We start from the raw sequence: 16,118 nt of genomic DNA on the forward strand, positions 1-16,118 counted from the left end.
TCTTAATACCTCACAGACTTCTATATGAACATATAAATACCTAATGCAAGTACTAGGTATTACAATGTATTACTATGTAACACAAACCCCATTATCTTTATGGATTTTTTATGTATGTTCTGTAAAAACAAATGTAAGGAAATGATCCTTTTATTTCTATGGGATGTTAAGTCAACTTAATGGATGAAATGATGTTAGTTATCGGTTTAATTTAAATGTTCAATAAGATAAAAAAGACAAAAGTGTGGACTCCTCACACTATTAACTAATTAAATGTTAATAAGTATCAGGATTTTATGCATTCTGGAATCTAAATAAACTATTACCATAAATCATATTAAAATAAATCTGAAAGTGCATACACCCTCAGCAGCCAATATAAAATCGGGTCACAAACAATTGAAAAATCTAAAAGATTTGTACATGTTTATGTAAATGCCAGATATTCCCAATAGGACGTAAAGCTATAAGACAACTGAGGGTCTTCAGAGATGACAGACAGGAGTGAAAGTTTTCTATTCTCGCCGCCAGTCACTAGCAAATCTTAAACCCTTTAAAGACCCGTCACGTGAGTGATCAACAACTTAATTCAGAAGATGTGATCATGAGAAGGCAGCTCAGCAGATCAGTGGACTCCAGCAACACCTACTGACCTGCCGACTCCTGTCTCCCGTAGCTTCTTCTTGGCCCCAGTTGGGAGCTGTCCACCAAGGTCAGTGCTAAACACAGGTGAGTAATCTCATTGATTGAAAAAATGCAAAAAGCCCTGATTTATAAAAGAAAAAGGTTTTGGCGCTACTGGAGGAATATTTATTTCTCACCCTGACAGTACAACTACAGATGTGTCCTTCCTTGCTTACCTTTCCACGCATTACACCAAGGGCACCAGACACATATAACATAAAAACTGCCCAATTTTTTTTCCCCCCAAAGCTAACCACTAATATTGGGATGTCTCAAGCCAAGAAAATCGTAAGGAAGGACACATCTGTATGTTATTTGTGGCTTTTGTATATCTGGTTGGTGACAATTTCCTTAAATGTAGCAGAGCTGAATTTGCAAGTTCGAAGTTGAGATAATGTAGTAGCTTTGCTTGCGGTACTATGTAAAACCACCACTGCCAGACATTAATATTTACAAATAGGAAATCTTCCGCTACTTGTGCCATTGTTCATTTCTGCGTTATCCTGTTTATCAGCAGATTACATCCCGCACAAACACAGCGTAGACACATCCTTTACCGTTTAGCATGTTGGCCCTGTAAGTGCTCATTTACAAACCTCTCCTCCACAATTAACACGTAGCAATTATATTAACAGGAGCACTCTACTTCTGACGTCCATTTCTCACATGCGCTCTATAATTAATGCCGTGCAGGCTTGTTTTGACAATTATTTTAAGTGTGGGTTGGTTCACGCACCCCCTGTGTAGCGACATTCAGGCTTTCCATTTCTATTCATTGAAATGTTTTGTTAAAGGGTCAGGATTGCGAAAATACTCATTTTTCGATGGCCATTTTTTTTAAATAATTGAACTAAAATATTTGCTTTGGATTTTTTTTAGAAAATTTTAATTCATTCATTGGAAGATTAAATTGACCAATCCATGACATGGTTAACTCTTTACTTTTCTTACATTGATGTAGATAACACTGCTAACACACAGTAGATTGATTGGGGACGTCCAGACTTTCTTCCACAGCCGCTGTTGGGGGAAGTTAGAATGGGGCATGCTGGATTTCAGCATGCCCAATACTATGTTCTCCTGAGAGAGAACAGCACGAGCTGAGCATGCATGATTATGAAAAAGTCAAGGAGATATCTATGCGTATGGCCAACCATAAAACAAAACGATGACCCCTTTAATAAGAAGGCATGTGATGATCAACAGATCACTGGAGATTCTGCTCCCATGACCCATGCTACACAGATGATTTTGCCACTGACTGCTTTTTTGCCCTACAGCAGCCATTACCATGGAAATATAGTTGTACTAATGCCAAACCCTATCCCAAGTTGTTCTATGAGGGATCTGCATCCAGTTTTATCACCCAGAATTAATATCACTGAAGCATTTTCTCCTTCTCTGCCTCCGTTGTATCTACACTTCTCCTTTTCCATCCTAACCCCCCTACCACCAATGTATTTTACCTGCTGAATTTTAGGTGACTTGCTTGTTGCAGTAACTTTCTGATAAAATTGTGACCCCATTAATGCACACTATGCTGCAATTTCGCTGTGTAAGCCTAGCCTAACTGTCATTATATACATGGACTGTACATATAATTTGCCCCTACCACAAAACAGATTTCTATGAACCCACACAATGGTATTTTGTTTTCCACATGGAACTTAAAACATCAATCTCATGCTTCTGGCATTAAAGCTCATTCCCATTCATGTGAATATTGGTCACAGCCCGTAGAAAGGAGTAGAGCTTTGTTTGGGGGGCAGAAGCCATGTGTCGTTAATAAAAGTGCAAACCCTTGTGCTTATACCTGATCCTTTACCAACCTGATTCTCAACCAATTTCTTTACATTTTCTGAATTAACGCTGAATGATACCAAGGCTAAGAGATTCAACTACATTATATCTGTAAGAGGCTTGTTTCCTCTTGTCCTCCGTGAACGCACAGACGTTAGCTTACAAGTATAGTTCTAGCTTTCTTAAGCTAATTGGCTAATCCCTTTTCTTGGCTTCAAATAATATGGCATTAAGTTTATTGGGAGAAGCTGTGAAAGTCTGAACCGAGTATCCAGAAAGGTTTAGTAAATGTACAATATATGTGTATAGACTAGAAATCTAACAGGTTGTACCTTTGCTTTGTGTTTAGACCACTGCGGAACAAGCCATCAAGTCGTCCACAGGTAAGAACCCAACATTCATCGGTGTCAACACTTTAATAATATGGTGCAGCGCAATTATAATCCAGGGTTAACATTCTGGAAATATAAAGATTGATCCCTGCTTCAGGAGCCGTATGCACACTTGGAGACAACCCAATTTGCTTTCATACACTTCTATTTACACGATCCTTCACACTTGGCCAACCAGCAGAGCAGAGGGTTGGACAACAAAGGGTCTTAATAGGAATACTAGCCCCATGGCTAGTTAGCCCCAGCTGATTCTCATTGAAAAAGGTGACCAAAACTTTGGGGTCATCTCTGTTGTTATACACAATCCTCAGGTTGCGGAGCATGGACTGGTTCTTATATAAAGATTTTGGCATTGTGTTACATGTGATCCCATCGTAACTATCATAGAATACAGAAATAAAATGGCTTATTTTGTTAGTTTTTTATTAAATAAATTATCCCAAGCCCTTGCCATGTCTAGCATGTTGATCACTAGTGAAAACATTTTAGGGTGGGTCATATGAATCCCATTCCATTTCACCACTAGAAACTGTCATTTCACCTGCACAACAATTCTAATGAATAGGAATAAATGTAACACATGAAAGCAAAGGAATCTAAGGAAGCAGCTAGGACCCCCTCCAATACCCTGAAGAAATGGGTTTGCGGATTGGTGATGATGAGACTGGCTGTAGGCTCTCCCGACCCGAGTGTTAGAGTTGCATAGAAATACATGCATTAAAGCTCAGGTTGGGAGAGCAGACAGTCAATTTGAGCATTGTGTTGCGATCCTGGTCCGAGTGATACTGCCATTGGATTCTTCCCTAAACGTTTCTAGTAACTGATTTGTCCTGCACATCGGCTTGGAAGAATTTTAGCCAATTCCTACCTAGAAAACAGCTTTAACTCTGTTTTGTTGGTGGGTTTTCTACCATGAACAACTCACTCCACATCCTTCCACAAATGTTCTATGAGATTAAGATCAGGGCTTCGACTTGGCCATTCCAAAACTTTAACTTTGTTCTTATTTAGCAATTATTTTGTAAAGTGGCATGTTGTTGTCTTGCTGCATGACCCACATGACTCTGGAGATCCAAATCATGGACAGATATCTTGACGTTTTCCTTTAGAAAATGCTGATAAAATTCATTGCTCCATCAATTAGGGCAAGCTATCTTGGCCCCGCTACAGCAAAACAGGCCCAACCATGATACTACCACCACCATGTTTCATAGATGGCATGAGGTTTTTATGCTGAAATGAGGTGTTTTTCTTTCTCAAAACATTATGCTTTTAATTTACTTAAAACAACCTCTATTTTAGTTTCATCCATCCACAAAACATTGTTCCAATACCCTTCTGGCTTGTCAATATGTTCTTTAGCAAACTGCAGTCACCAGCAATAGTTTTTTTTTTGGAAAGCAGTGGCTTTCTTCTTGGAATCTTGCCATGCACATTATTCTTGTTCAGTGTCCTCCTGATGGTACATTCACATTAGAAAATGTGAGAAAGGTCTTTAGTTGCTTAGAAGTTACCTTAAGTGACTTTGCTGACTATTATACACCCAGCTCTTTGTTAGTTGACCACTTCTTTGGAATGTTATAATGGTCTTGAATTTTCTCCATGTGTACACAATCTGACTGTGGACTGGTGGAGTCTAAACCCTTTAAAAATGGGTTTGTAACCTTTTCCAGCCTGATGAGCATCAACAACTCTTCCAAGGTCCTCAAAAATTTCCTTTCTTTGTGCAATGACTCTCTTCCATAAACACGTGTTTGTTCTTTAAGTAAAACAGGTCACCGTCACCCACTCACATCTGATTGTCCTCTCATTGATTGAAAACACCAGACTGTAATTTTATCTTCAAATTATTTGCTAAAGATTCACATAATTTTACAGGTTGCAGACGTGATATTGGGTTATTTTCCTCAATAAAAAAAAGACAAAGTAATATTTTTGATTTATTTGTTTGATTTGGTTCTCTGTCTACTTTAAGGATCTTATGTAGGTTTAGGTCAAAGTTATGAAAAATTTAAAAAATTTGGAGTCGTTCACAAACTTTCAGCACCACTATAGTGTTACCAATACCATGTCATTATGTTTTATTATGTGGAGCTTAGTGGTGCTTTTCTTTTTAGTTGTCAATGCTGGTGGTTTCTAGACAAGTGACATGGCAAAAAGGAAAATCGACTATGACAGCAAGATGTCACTGGGCCCTTGGGCAAGGAGGGGCTTGTTGTGATATGATGCAATATAGGCTAGCACCATGGATTAGGTCATATTCATGTCCATCTATAAAACGGGTGGTAGTTTGGCACACTCAGGACGTGGGCAGTGGCCTGTTAGTGTGATGTGCCCCCCTCCTTGTTAAATTATGCGTCAGAGAGACTGCATTTAAGCCTGGAATGAGCAGGTAGAGAGAATGGGCCCTATGCATTAGGAGTCCATGACAGGCAAACAACATCTCTCCGTATGTCAGAATCAATATCCAAAGAACAGAATATATAATATATTCAAAGTGTAACTAAGAGCTACGCCTATTAGCACAAAGGCTCAAAACAATGAATAATATGGAAACTCCCTACAGAGTTTAAATCCAAAGAACATGGAGTACAGAGTCCACCCATAAAATATAACAACATTTTATTGAGTTCATATAAGAAAATCATACAATTAAATACATATAAGTTAATAGCAAGAATACGGTGTTAAGGGCGTGTAATCCATTAGAAAGTATTGGGGTGGGGAGAGTACATAATGTTCTAAAAGACTCTATAGTATCAGGGCACAACTGCTGCTGAATGTATAACCAAATTAGAAAAGGACCATTATATAAATAGTAGTAGTCATCAGACCATAATAGTAATATTAACAGTGCATTTACGTTGTATACCATACAGACAGTAAAATATAGACATATAGTGAGCTCTCACCCATGTTTCCCGCACGTGGAGTATCACGACCGCAGCAGTTGTGACCTGATATGTTGTAGTACTAGCACTGTAGAGCCTTTTAGAACATTATGTACTCTCCCCACCCCAATACTTTCCAGTGGATTACATGCCCTTAACACCGTAGTCTTGCTACTAATCCGTGTAAACTTATATGTATTTCATTGTATTCCTTTCTTATACAAACTCAATAAAAAAATTTATATTTTATAAATTGACTCTGTACTCTTTGTTCTTTGGATTTAATCTCAGTATGTCCTAATAGCCGGCGGTTGACTTGGCATATTGGAAGTTGTAGTTTTGTAACAGTTGTAAAGCCACAGGTTGAAAACCAATGGTTTAAAAGAATTTTATGGGATTTTTCTAGTCACAAACCAGGCCAATCCTTTCCATGTACAGGGTAGCACAGACAATTCACAAATTCAGACCAAAAAGACAATCCAAAGTTGTTTTGCCTCTGGTGCCCAGCTCTGCAGGTAATGCAGCTCCATGAATCTGAATAGGACTATGTCCACCCATTAGTAAGTGATGGTGGGCTCACCTGCTTGTATTGTAAAATGTATCTAAACCTCCCAATTATAGGGTATAAATATACTTGAATATTCATAGGGGGACGATGGACACCTAAATGGATGTGATGTGCCTACCTTCTGACACTTAGTGCCCTTTGCTGTATGAGTCATAGGAACAGTATTTATAAGCGTTGCTGACAGGTGCCTGCTTATTTCCAACAGGATTTGCTATTGGGACAGTCGCAGAGATCCAGATCTTGCCATGTCTGTGCTGAATGCATTACCATTCATGAGGCCAGTCCACATTCGATCACCACGCCAGCAGAGACGCCACACACTTCCTGCCAGTGAATTTCGCTGTCTTTCCCCAGAAGATGCAGTCAGTGTGTTTGAGATAGAAAGAGAAGGTAAGTAAACACGCCTTTAAGGGCTTTTATAATTTCTTATCATCATGGCCAAAAATAACCGCACATTCCCACCCTTCTGCATGCATAAGAAGCACTATTCGAACAATCAGCCAATTTTTGGGGTGATCGGCCAACAAGCCAATGTCTATAGCACACTGTGCACATTGGACTGCCTGTAGACCCCCCAATATGTACAATTGAGGCAGTTCATGCTACTGCTATAGGGCTTATGGATGGAGGACACCTAGGACTAGCCCCATCCTCTTTGCATTTGGGTGGAGATATCTAGTGTAAGGGTGCTTTCACATTGCATTTAGGCACCCATTCCTTGGCCCCATCACGGTTTACATGCAAAACACGATTCAAACATATCTGCCAATGGGACCAAAAATGATGCACTACAGAGCGCACGTCCGTCGTGTCAGGATCATTAGCCTGCGGCCTCATCGGCGCATGTGTCTGAATACCGTTTTGCGGAAGTTTCGGACCCAAGCCCCGATGGGACCAAGGAATTGGTGCCAGAACACAGTGTGAAAAAACCCTAATGACAACCCTATCCAGTGGAACTACATTGTTTGCAAAGTAGGTAAGGACTTGGACTACGGGTAGGCAAAAGGGGCACTCTGAGACCTCTTCTTAATGTACACCACTGTCAGGATCTGCCATGTAAAATCTAATGAACCTATGCAAAGTAAAGCCCCATAAAAATATGCTCGCTACGCTTCGTCCTGATTTTGGTTTAGTTCTTATGATTGATAATTGTGATCCTCACTGATGCCTATATCCTTACAGCCTTTATATCAGTATCTGGAGAATGTCCTCTCCATCTGGATGAAGTTAGGCATTTCTTGACCCTTTGCCCAGAGCTGTCACTTGGCTGGTTTGAAGAGGGACGCCTTGTGGCATTTATCATTGGATCGTTATGGGATCAGGACAAGCTCAATCAGGTAATAGAAATTACACTCGGAAAATTCTATAATTGGGACAATCAACAGCGATTTTCATCATACTCAGAATTGCTAAGGAGTTCCCTTTAAATGTTGTCCAGAATGGTCAATTAGCTATTTGGCTGCATTATATGTGGTTAGTGTGGAAGGTTTCTCTGCTTAGAGAGCCCATAGTAATATCACGGAGAGTATTGTGCTGAATATAAAGGAGCAAATACAATTACTGATTATGTTATTGATCACCTTTGTCTCCTCCTAGGACGCCCTCACCCTGCACAAACCGCACGGGTCATCAGTCCACATCCATGTCCTTGCTGTACACCGCACATTTCGGCAGCAGGGCAAAGGATCCATCCTGCTCTGGCGTTACCTTCAGTACCTGCGCTGTCTGCCTTTTGCACGGCGGGCCGTGCTAATGTGTGAAGATTTCCTGGTTCCTTTCTACTCAAAGTGTGGCTTCAAGGCGGTGGGTCCATGTGACATAACAGTTGGACCCCTGACCTTTATTGAGATGCACTGTCCAGTCAAAGGTCACGCCTTTATGCGTAGAAATAGTGGTTGTTAGCCCCTAACTCTACTCCTCTTTAACTCTCTTGCTTCTGAAGGGATGCAACATAATGCAGAACAGTATGTTTTACCTTTGATGCCAAGCAAAAGTGTTAATAGAGGGGCTGACAGGGTTATGCGCTTAGTAATTCAGTCATGGAGTGGTTAATACAAATGTATGGCATCCTATGGCTTTGGGTGCAGGTGGCACCTCTGTATAAAGTCTTATAATCTTGCAAATTATTTCACTGTACAAAACCCCACTTAATATAATCTGTCACATTAAATCTGTTTTTTTATCTATTTCTGTCTTGTCTAAGAATTATTCCCAAAGACACTAATGTTAATAGTTATTTGCTATGCAGCTAAGGAGACCATTAACTTCATTTTTCATGTACAGAATCGTTCCGGTTGCCAGCCTTGGTAGTCTGATGCAGCAGGACCAGGACAGTGTGAACTTCTTCAATCGACAGGGACCTTTTGCTCCACTTTAGTTTTCATATAAAATTTTCTAACATTTTGCTGCTGCAGAGTGTCTGTTAGTCCTCTATCTCGTGGAGTGTTTCACAGAAATAAATTCCATTACAGCAGCTCCTGTCTGCTCTACCACTCCCTCCTCTCAGTGTTAATGATAGCAAGAGAAAATGGGGAGGAGTTTGTAGACTTATTTGTGGTGAAGAGAGGAGAAAATAGCTCAAGGAGGGCAAATAAGAGGAAAGCACATGAAGAGGAAAGTACTGAAAACAGCAGCACACTGGTAACACAAAGCTCACATCCAGCCTATATTACTGGAAGCGACACTCCCCCAAGAAAAAAAATCTGAAACTTGGATCAGCCTTCACACTGTAAACCAATGGGTTTGAAAATGAATGAAGATTGAAATGTAGTGGCTACTTTTAGTTAATACAATTGCACCAACATGTAAAAAGCATTCCCCCTTCCCATGTCAAATATGCCCATAGCCTTTAAAATCCATATATGTGAGTATTTACCACATACTTTATAAATACTATAGAGGGGTAACAGCACATGCACATTGCTGAACGTTATAGGTGAAGCATCCAAAAACTAACGATGCTCTGCAATCTTAAAAGGGTTTCTTGAGGAGTGGATATCCACAGAACGCCACATTCTGAGTCACAAACCACCCAGGTCAGATTAAAAAAAGATGATTTATTCAACACACAACATGTTTCAGGGACGATCTGACCCCTTTATCAGGTGATTACAAAATGTATACCATGCTCAGAGCTTTAAATGGACAGACACTGACATGATTACCAATCGCATACAGGTTTTAAAAATCATGAATAGAATAAAATTTACATGATTATAAATCATAATAGTACAAATCAAATATAAATTAAAAATTGTTAAAAGAAAAATAAATACTAAGTATAATTCACATACTCCTCAGATCCTATCCCCCTGGGCGGCTCCACTAGATCTGGATCAAATATTGTTTGGCAGGACTTATTTATGTTTCTAAACAGAACCCATCAATTTATTATTAAATGTTATATTAAATATTAATTCTTAATAATCAGAACCTTACCTAGCTAAGTTATATGAAGATCAATCAATGGGTGTGTTCAATACAATGTTCAAATTAGGGTTTGTTTAAAAACATAAATAAGTCCTGCCAAAACAATATTTCATCCAGATCTAGTGGAGCCGCTCAGGGGATGGGATCTGAGGAGTATTTGAATTGTACTTACTTAGTATTATTTCTTTTTAACAATTTTTTGTGTATACAGTACAGACCAAAAGTTTGGACACACCTTCTCATTTAAAGATTTTTCTGTTAATAGGGCCTGTATGTCTCCACTTAACAGGCTTCACTCTCAGTACTAGTGCTTTTGTAGGCGACTCTGGTTGTTACACTGGTCCTAACAGGTGTCACTGGTATTTCCCGCTACGCCACAATTCCCCAATATGTGAGTCACTGGGTACCCAGTGTGTTCATCACACTAGCCACCTTCGTTCCATGAAGCATGGCCCCGTCCCACACCTGTACCATACGTCTGCGCTGGAAGTAATGGCCCTGATTCACCTAGGACTTCTCCTCAGCATGACAGACATTCTGTTCCATCCCCTGTGAAGATTAGCGCCCGAACTTTGGTGCTTGGCCTGCGGAGTATCGTCGCTGGGTCTTGACGGGCGAAGTCGACTTCAGTGCTTGACCAACGACGTCTCGCCTGCTCTGATATCCACTTGCTGTCGGGTAACTCGACTCCAGGGATAACCACTAGTTCTTTACTCTGCTCATTCGTCCTCCTCTTATCAAGTCCTGGCGTCAACTGAGTTCCTGCTTTGCCATCCCGGTCTTTTATATTTATCAACTGCACCACACCTGTCTCCAGACCCGGCGTTTCCTTCAAGCTCTTCCCTCCGGGAATACTGTCCCCATCCTTCAGTTCCTGTCTGTTCGGTTCAATCAGCAGATGGCAGCATTTGGTTGCAAGTATTGTGGACGTTGACTAACTTCATCTTCTGCTTTCCACCCCCTTACATACAGTACAGACCAAAAGTTTGGACATACCTTCTCATTTAAAGATTTTTCTGTATTTTCATGACTATGAAAAATTGTACATTCACACTGAAGGCATCAAAACTATGAATTAACACATGTGGAATTATATACTTAACAAAAAAGTGTGAAACAACTGAAAATAGGTCTTATATTCTAGGTTCTTCAAAGTAGCCACCTTTTGCTTTGATGACTGCTTTGCACACTCTTGGCATTCTCTTGATGAGCTTCAAGAAGTAGTCACCGGAAATGGTTTTCACTTCACAGGTGTGCCCTGTCAGGTTTAATAAGTGGGATTTCTTGCCTTATAAATGGGGCTGGGACCATCAGTTGTGTTGTGCAGAAGTCTGGTGGATACACAGCTGATAGTCCTACTGAATAGACTGTTATAATTTGTATAATGGCAAGAAAAAAGCAGCTAAGTAAAGAAAAACAAGTGGCCATCATTACTTCAAGAAATGAAGGTCAGTCAGTCCGAAAAAATTGGGAAAACTTTGAAAGTGTCCCCAAGTGCAGCTGCAAAAACCATCAAGCGTTACAAAGAAACTGGCTCACATGAGGACTGCCCCAGGAAAGGAAGACCAAGAGTCACCTCTGCTTCTGAGGATAAGTTTATCAGAGTCACCAGCCTCAGAAATCGCAGGTTAACAGCAGCTCAGATTAGAGACCAGGTCAATGCCACACAGAGTTCTAGCAGCAGACACATCTCTTCAACAACTGTTAAGAGGAGACTTTGTGCAGCAGGCCTTCACGGTAAAATAGCTGCTAGGAAATCACTGCTAAGTACAGGCAACAAGCAGAAGAGACTTGTTTGGGCTAAAGAACACAAGGAATGGACATTAGACCAGTAGAAATCTGTGCTTTCGTCTGATGAGTCCAAATTTGAGATCTTTGGTTCCAACCACTGTGTCTTTGTTTGACGAAGAAAAGGTGAACGGATGGACTCTATATGCCTGGTTCCCACCGTGAAGCATGGAGGAGGAGGTGTGATGGTGCTTTTACTGGTGACACTGTGTGGGGATTTATTCAAAATACTGAACCAGCATGGCTACCACAGTATCTTGCAGCGGCATGCTATTCCATCCGCTTTGCGTGTAGTTGGACTATCATTTATTTTTCAACAGGACAATGACCCCAAACACACCTCCAGGCTGTGTAAGGGCTAATTGACCAAGAAAGAGAGTGATGGGGTGCTACGCCAAATGACCTGGCCTCCACAGTCACCAGACCTGAACCCAATCGAGATGGTTTAGGGTGAGCTGGACTGCAGAGTGAAGGCAAAAGGGCCAACAAGTGCTAAGCATCTCTGGGAACTCCTTCAAGAGTGTTGGAAGACCATTTCCGGTGACTACCTCTTGAAGCTCATCAAGAGAATGCCAAGAGTGTGCAAAGCAGTCATCAAAGCAAAAGGTTGCTACTTTGAAGAACCTAGAATATAAGACATATTTTCAGTTGTTTCACACTTTTTTGTTAAGTATATAATTCCACATGTGTTAATTCATAGTTTTGATGTCTTCAGTGTGAATGTACAATTTTCATAGTCCTGAAAATACAGAAAAATCTTTAAATGAGGTGTGTCCAAACTTTTGGTCTGTACTATTGTTACTGTATTCTTTTCTATGATATATAATCATGTAAATTTTATGTATAATCATGATTTTTAAAACCCGCATGCAATTAATTATCAACTAATCACGTCAGATCCTGTCCATTTAAAGCACTGTGCGTGGCATTCATTTTGTAAATACCTGATGAAGGGGACGGATCGTCCCTGAAACATGTTGTGTGTTGAATATAACAACTTTTTTTTATCTGACCTCGGTGGTTCCTGACTCGAGTGTGGCGCCCTGTGGATGTCCACCAACCACCCTTCGTTGTTTTTCACAGCTCCTAAGTAGGACGCCATGAGCGTGCAGAAGGTGCTTTAGTGCTCCAGGACCGCAGTTATTCACCGCTTAACAACAGCGTTGTGCCTGGCATGCACAACTACCAGTTGAGTTGAATACCTCTTCCCCCACCGCATGTATTGCAACATTCTTCACATGGAGGGCCCTTCTCTTTTTGTTTATTTTGAGAAAAAAAACCCACACAGATAAGGGTTACAAACTCATCAGACCGAGCTCACTGACGGAGTCTAAGTCAGGTGATTGTGCAGCCAGCAATAGAGAGTGCAGCTATGTCTATGGAACACAAACTGTGCAAAATTGTTAATGTAACCCAGATGCATAAATACAAATTATTCCAAACTACATGCATTTAAGTAAAAAAAAAATTATATTTCAAGACCATAACATGAGCATTCTACCTTTGGGTGCAGCTCAAGTAGTCATCTATACAAACCCAACAGTATGCATACTTTGCTTATACGGAGGAGGCATATTTGTGTATGTGCATTTCATCAGATACGGTATATACAGTTATATGAAAGTTTGGGCACCCCTATTAATCTTAAGCTTAATGTTTTATAAAAATTAGTGTTTTTGCAACAGCTATTTCAGTTTGATATATGTAATAACTGTTGGACACAGTAATGTTTCTGCCTTGAAATGAGGTTTATTGTACTAACAGAAAATGTGCAATCTGCATTCAAACAAAATTTGACAGGTGCATCAGTATGGGCACCCTTATCATTTTCTTGTTTTAAATACTCATACCTACTTTTTACTGACGTACTAAAGCACTTTTTTGGGTTTTGTAACCTCATTGAGCTTTGAACTTCATAGCCAGGTGTATGCAATCATGAGAAAAGCTACTTAAAGTGGCCACTTGCAAGTTGTTCTCCTGTTTGAATCTCCTCTGAAGAGTGGCATCATGGGCTCCTCAAAACAACTGTCAAATGATCTGAAAACAAAGATTATTCAACATAGTTGTTCAGGGGAAGGATACAAAAAGCTGTCTCAGAGATTTAACCTGTCAGTTTCCACTGTGAGGAACACAGTAAGGAAATGGAAGAACACAGGGACAGTTCTTGTTAAGGCCAGAAGTGGCAGGCCAAGAAAAACATCAGAAAGGCAGAGAAGAATGGTGAGATCAGTCAAGGACAATCCTCAAACCACCTCCAGAGAGCTGCAGCATCAACTTGCTGCAGATGGTGTCACTGTGCATCGGTCAACTATACAACGCACTTTGCACAAGGAGAAGCTGTATGGGAGAGTGATGCGAAAGAAGCAGTTTCTGCAAGCACGCCACAGAGTTGGCTGAGGTATGCAAAAGCACATTTGGAGAAGCCAATTTCTTTTTGGAAGAAGGTCCTGTGGACTGATGAAACCAAGATTGAGTTGTTTGGTCATACAAAAAAGCGTTATGCAAGGCGGCAAAAAAACACAGCATTCCAAGAAAAACACTTGGAACCTCCACCAAATTTTACTGTGGGTAGCATCATGCTTTGGGGCTGTGTGGCCAATGCCTGCACCGGGAATCTTGTTAAAGTTGAGGGACGCATGGATTCCACTCAGTATCAGCAGATTCTTGACAATAATGTTCAAGAATCAGTGATAAAGTTGAAGTTACGCAGGGGATGGATCTTTCAGCAAAACAATGATCCAAAACACCGCTCCAAATCTACTCAGGCATTCATGCAGAGGAATAATTACAATGTTCTGGAATGGCCATCCCAGTCCCCAGACCTGAATATCATTGAACATCTGTGGGATCATTTGAAGAGGGCTGTCCATGCTCGGCGACCATCAAACTTAACTGAACTGGAATTGTTTTGTAAAGAGGAATGGTCAAAAATACCTTCATCCAGGATCCAGGAACTCATTAAAAGCTACAGGAAGCGACTAGAGGCTGTTATTTTTGAAAAAGGAGGATCTACTAAATATTAATGTCACTTTTCTGGTGAGGTGCCCATACTTATGCACCGGTCAAATTTTGTTTGAACGCAGATTGCACATTTTCTGTTAGTACAATAAACCTCATTTCAAGGCAGAAACATTACTGTGTCCAACAGTTATTACATATATCAAACTGAAATAGCTGTTGCAAAAACACCAATTTCTATAAAACATTAAGCTTAAGATTAATAGGGGTGCCCAAACTTTTTCATATAACTGTACATTGCATTACTGACTACAGATGATGCTTGCCCTAACTGTAAGACCCATATCTGCATCACTGGAGTTTTTGGTGTGACATAGAAAACGAACGGCTCCGCGATCACATCATCCATCTGATATTCTTATTTTAATAGATCAGGATTGGTTTAAGAGACTTCAGAAATGCAGTCACTTTTGATGTCAAGGCAGAATAGTCACCTGTATCCCAGCAGTAGTCATCGTGACAGATGTCACTGATTTTTAGACGAACGCTTCCCTCCAGTGGCAATATGGGGCATGTAGTAGTCTATGATTGTGTAAATGTCCAGCACAGTCTATGTGGACGGTATGAGCCAGCACGGTGTGAAGCCGCTCTATAGTTACTCCACCAGTAGTCATCACATCTTGCAAGGGTGATGAAGGGGGAACAAATTACTGTATTTCCTTCTCCAAATCTAATTGCTTAGGAAACCATCTATGGAAAAAAGTTGGAGAGGGCCAGAAGCCACAGATGTAATAGACTCTACTAGCACTGGATAACCTAGAATAGCAGCACAGGAACTTGGCACAACCAGGTAATAATACACAGCCTTGCTGCTGGTAGAGCAATGTATTTTCGACATGATATGCAAATTGTCTCTTCAGAGTGGAAGAGGACTTGATCTCTAGTGCCACCTACAGGAAGCAGTGATCCTGCAAGTCAATATCGACCTTTAAGGAGCCTTGTAATATGACTTGGGATAAAAGACAAATCAGAATCTCAATTTGCAGACACTGTGTTTCGGAGTACTGCCCCTCATCAGTGCAAAGTGTGAGATCTGATTTGGCTGGGCGAGAGGCTTGAGGCTGGGATCTAAGGGGTAAGTTTTCTCCAGTATGAGGAGGCTTAAACACCTTGCATACTCCTCTGGGAAATTAAATATGCAAATTGTCTGTTCAGAGAAGAAGAGGACTTGATCTCTAGTGCCACCTATTGGAAGTAGCAATCCTTCAAGTCAATATCGACTAACAATAGGTGCACCTAGAGCACAAGTCCTCTTCCTCTCTGAAGAGACAATTTGATTTCCCAGAAGAGCATGCAAGGCGTTTAAGCCTCCTCATGTTGGTGTGCCAGGCCTGGCACGTCACTTTAAATAAGGAAAAAAATTACCCCTTTTCAGCACAAGGCATGTCATTGTATCATAGACTACAACCAAGGATCACAAAAGGTATCACTGGTGATTAATACTTGGCAAAGAGACATAACAGGTGCTTGGTGGTACAGAACAATGGGCACTAGAATTTAAAAAAATATATATAATCACACACAGGACACGGCATTTGGAAACATAAT

General features: G+C 40.5%; 1 protein-coding gene across 1 annotated transcript; it reads left to right on the forward strand.

The window, feature by feature from the left end:
- The first annotated feature begins 626 nt into the window (after window positions 1-626).
- AANAT (aralkylamine N-acetyltransferase) lies at window positions 627-8,491 on the forward strand. Its single transcript, XM_073681196.1, has 5 exons — window positions 627-729; window positions 2,834-2,867; window positions 6,541-6,725; window positions 7,518-7,672; window positions 7,932-8,491. The coding sequence occupies exons 3-5, from the start codon at window positions 6,581-6,583 to the stop codon at window positions 8,235-8,237; spliced, it is 606 nt and encodes a 201-aa protein (XP_073537297.1). The 5' UTR covers window positions 627-729; window positions 2,834-2,867; window positions 6,541-6,580; the 3' UTR covers window positions 8,238-8,491.
- The last annotated feature ends 7,627 nt before the right edge of the window (window positions 8,492-16,118 follow it).

Source organism: Phyllobates terribilis, unplaced genomic scaffold (genome assembly GCF_046119375.1).
Source record: "Phyllobates terribilis strain yellow unplaced genomic scaffold, ASM4611937v1 Scaffold_5__5_contigs__length_657084704, whole genome shotgun sequence".
Lineage (NCBI taxonomy): Eukaryota > Metazoa > Chordata > Amphibia > Anura > Dendrobatidae > Phyllobates > Phyllobates terribilis.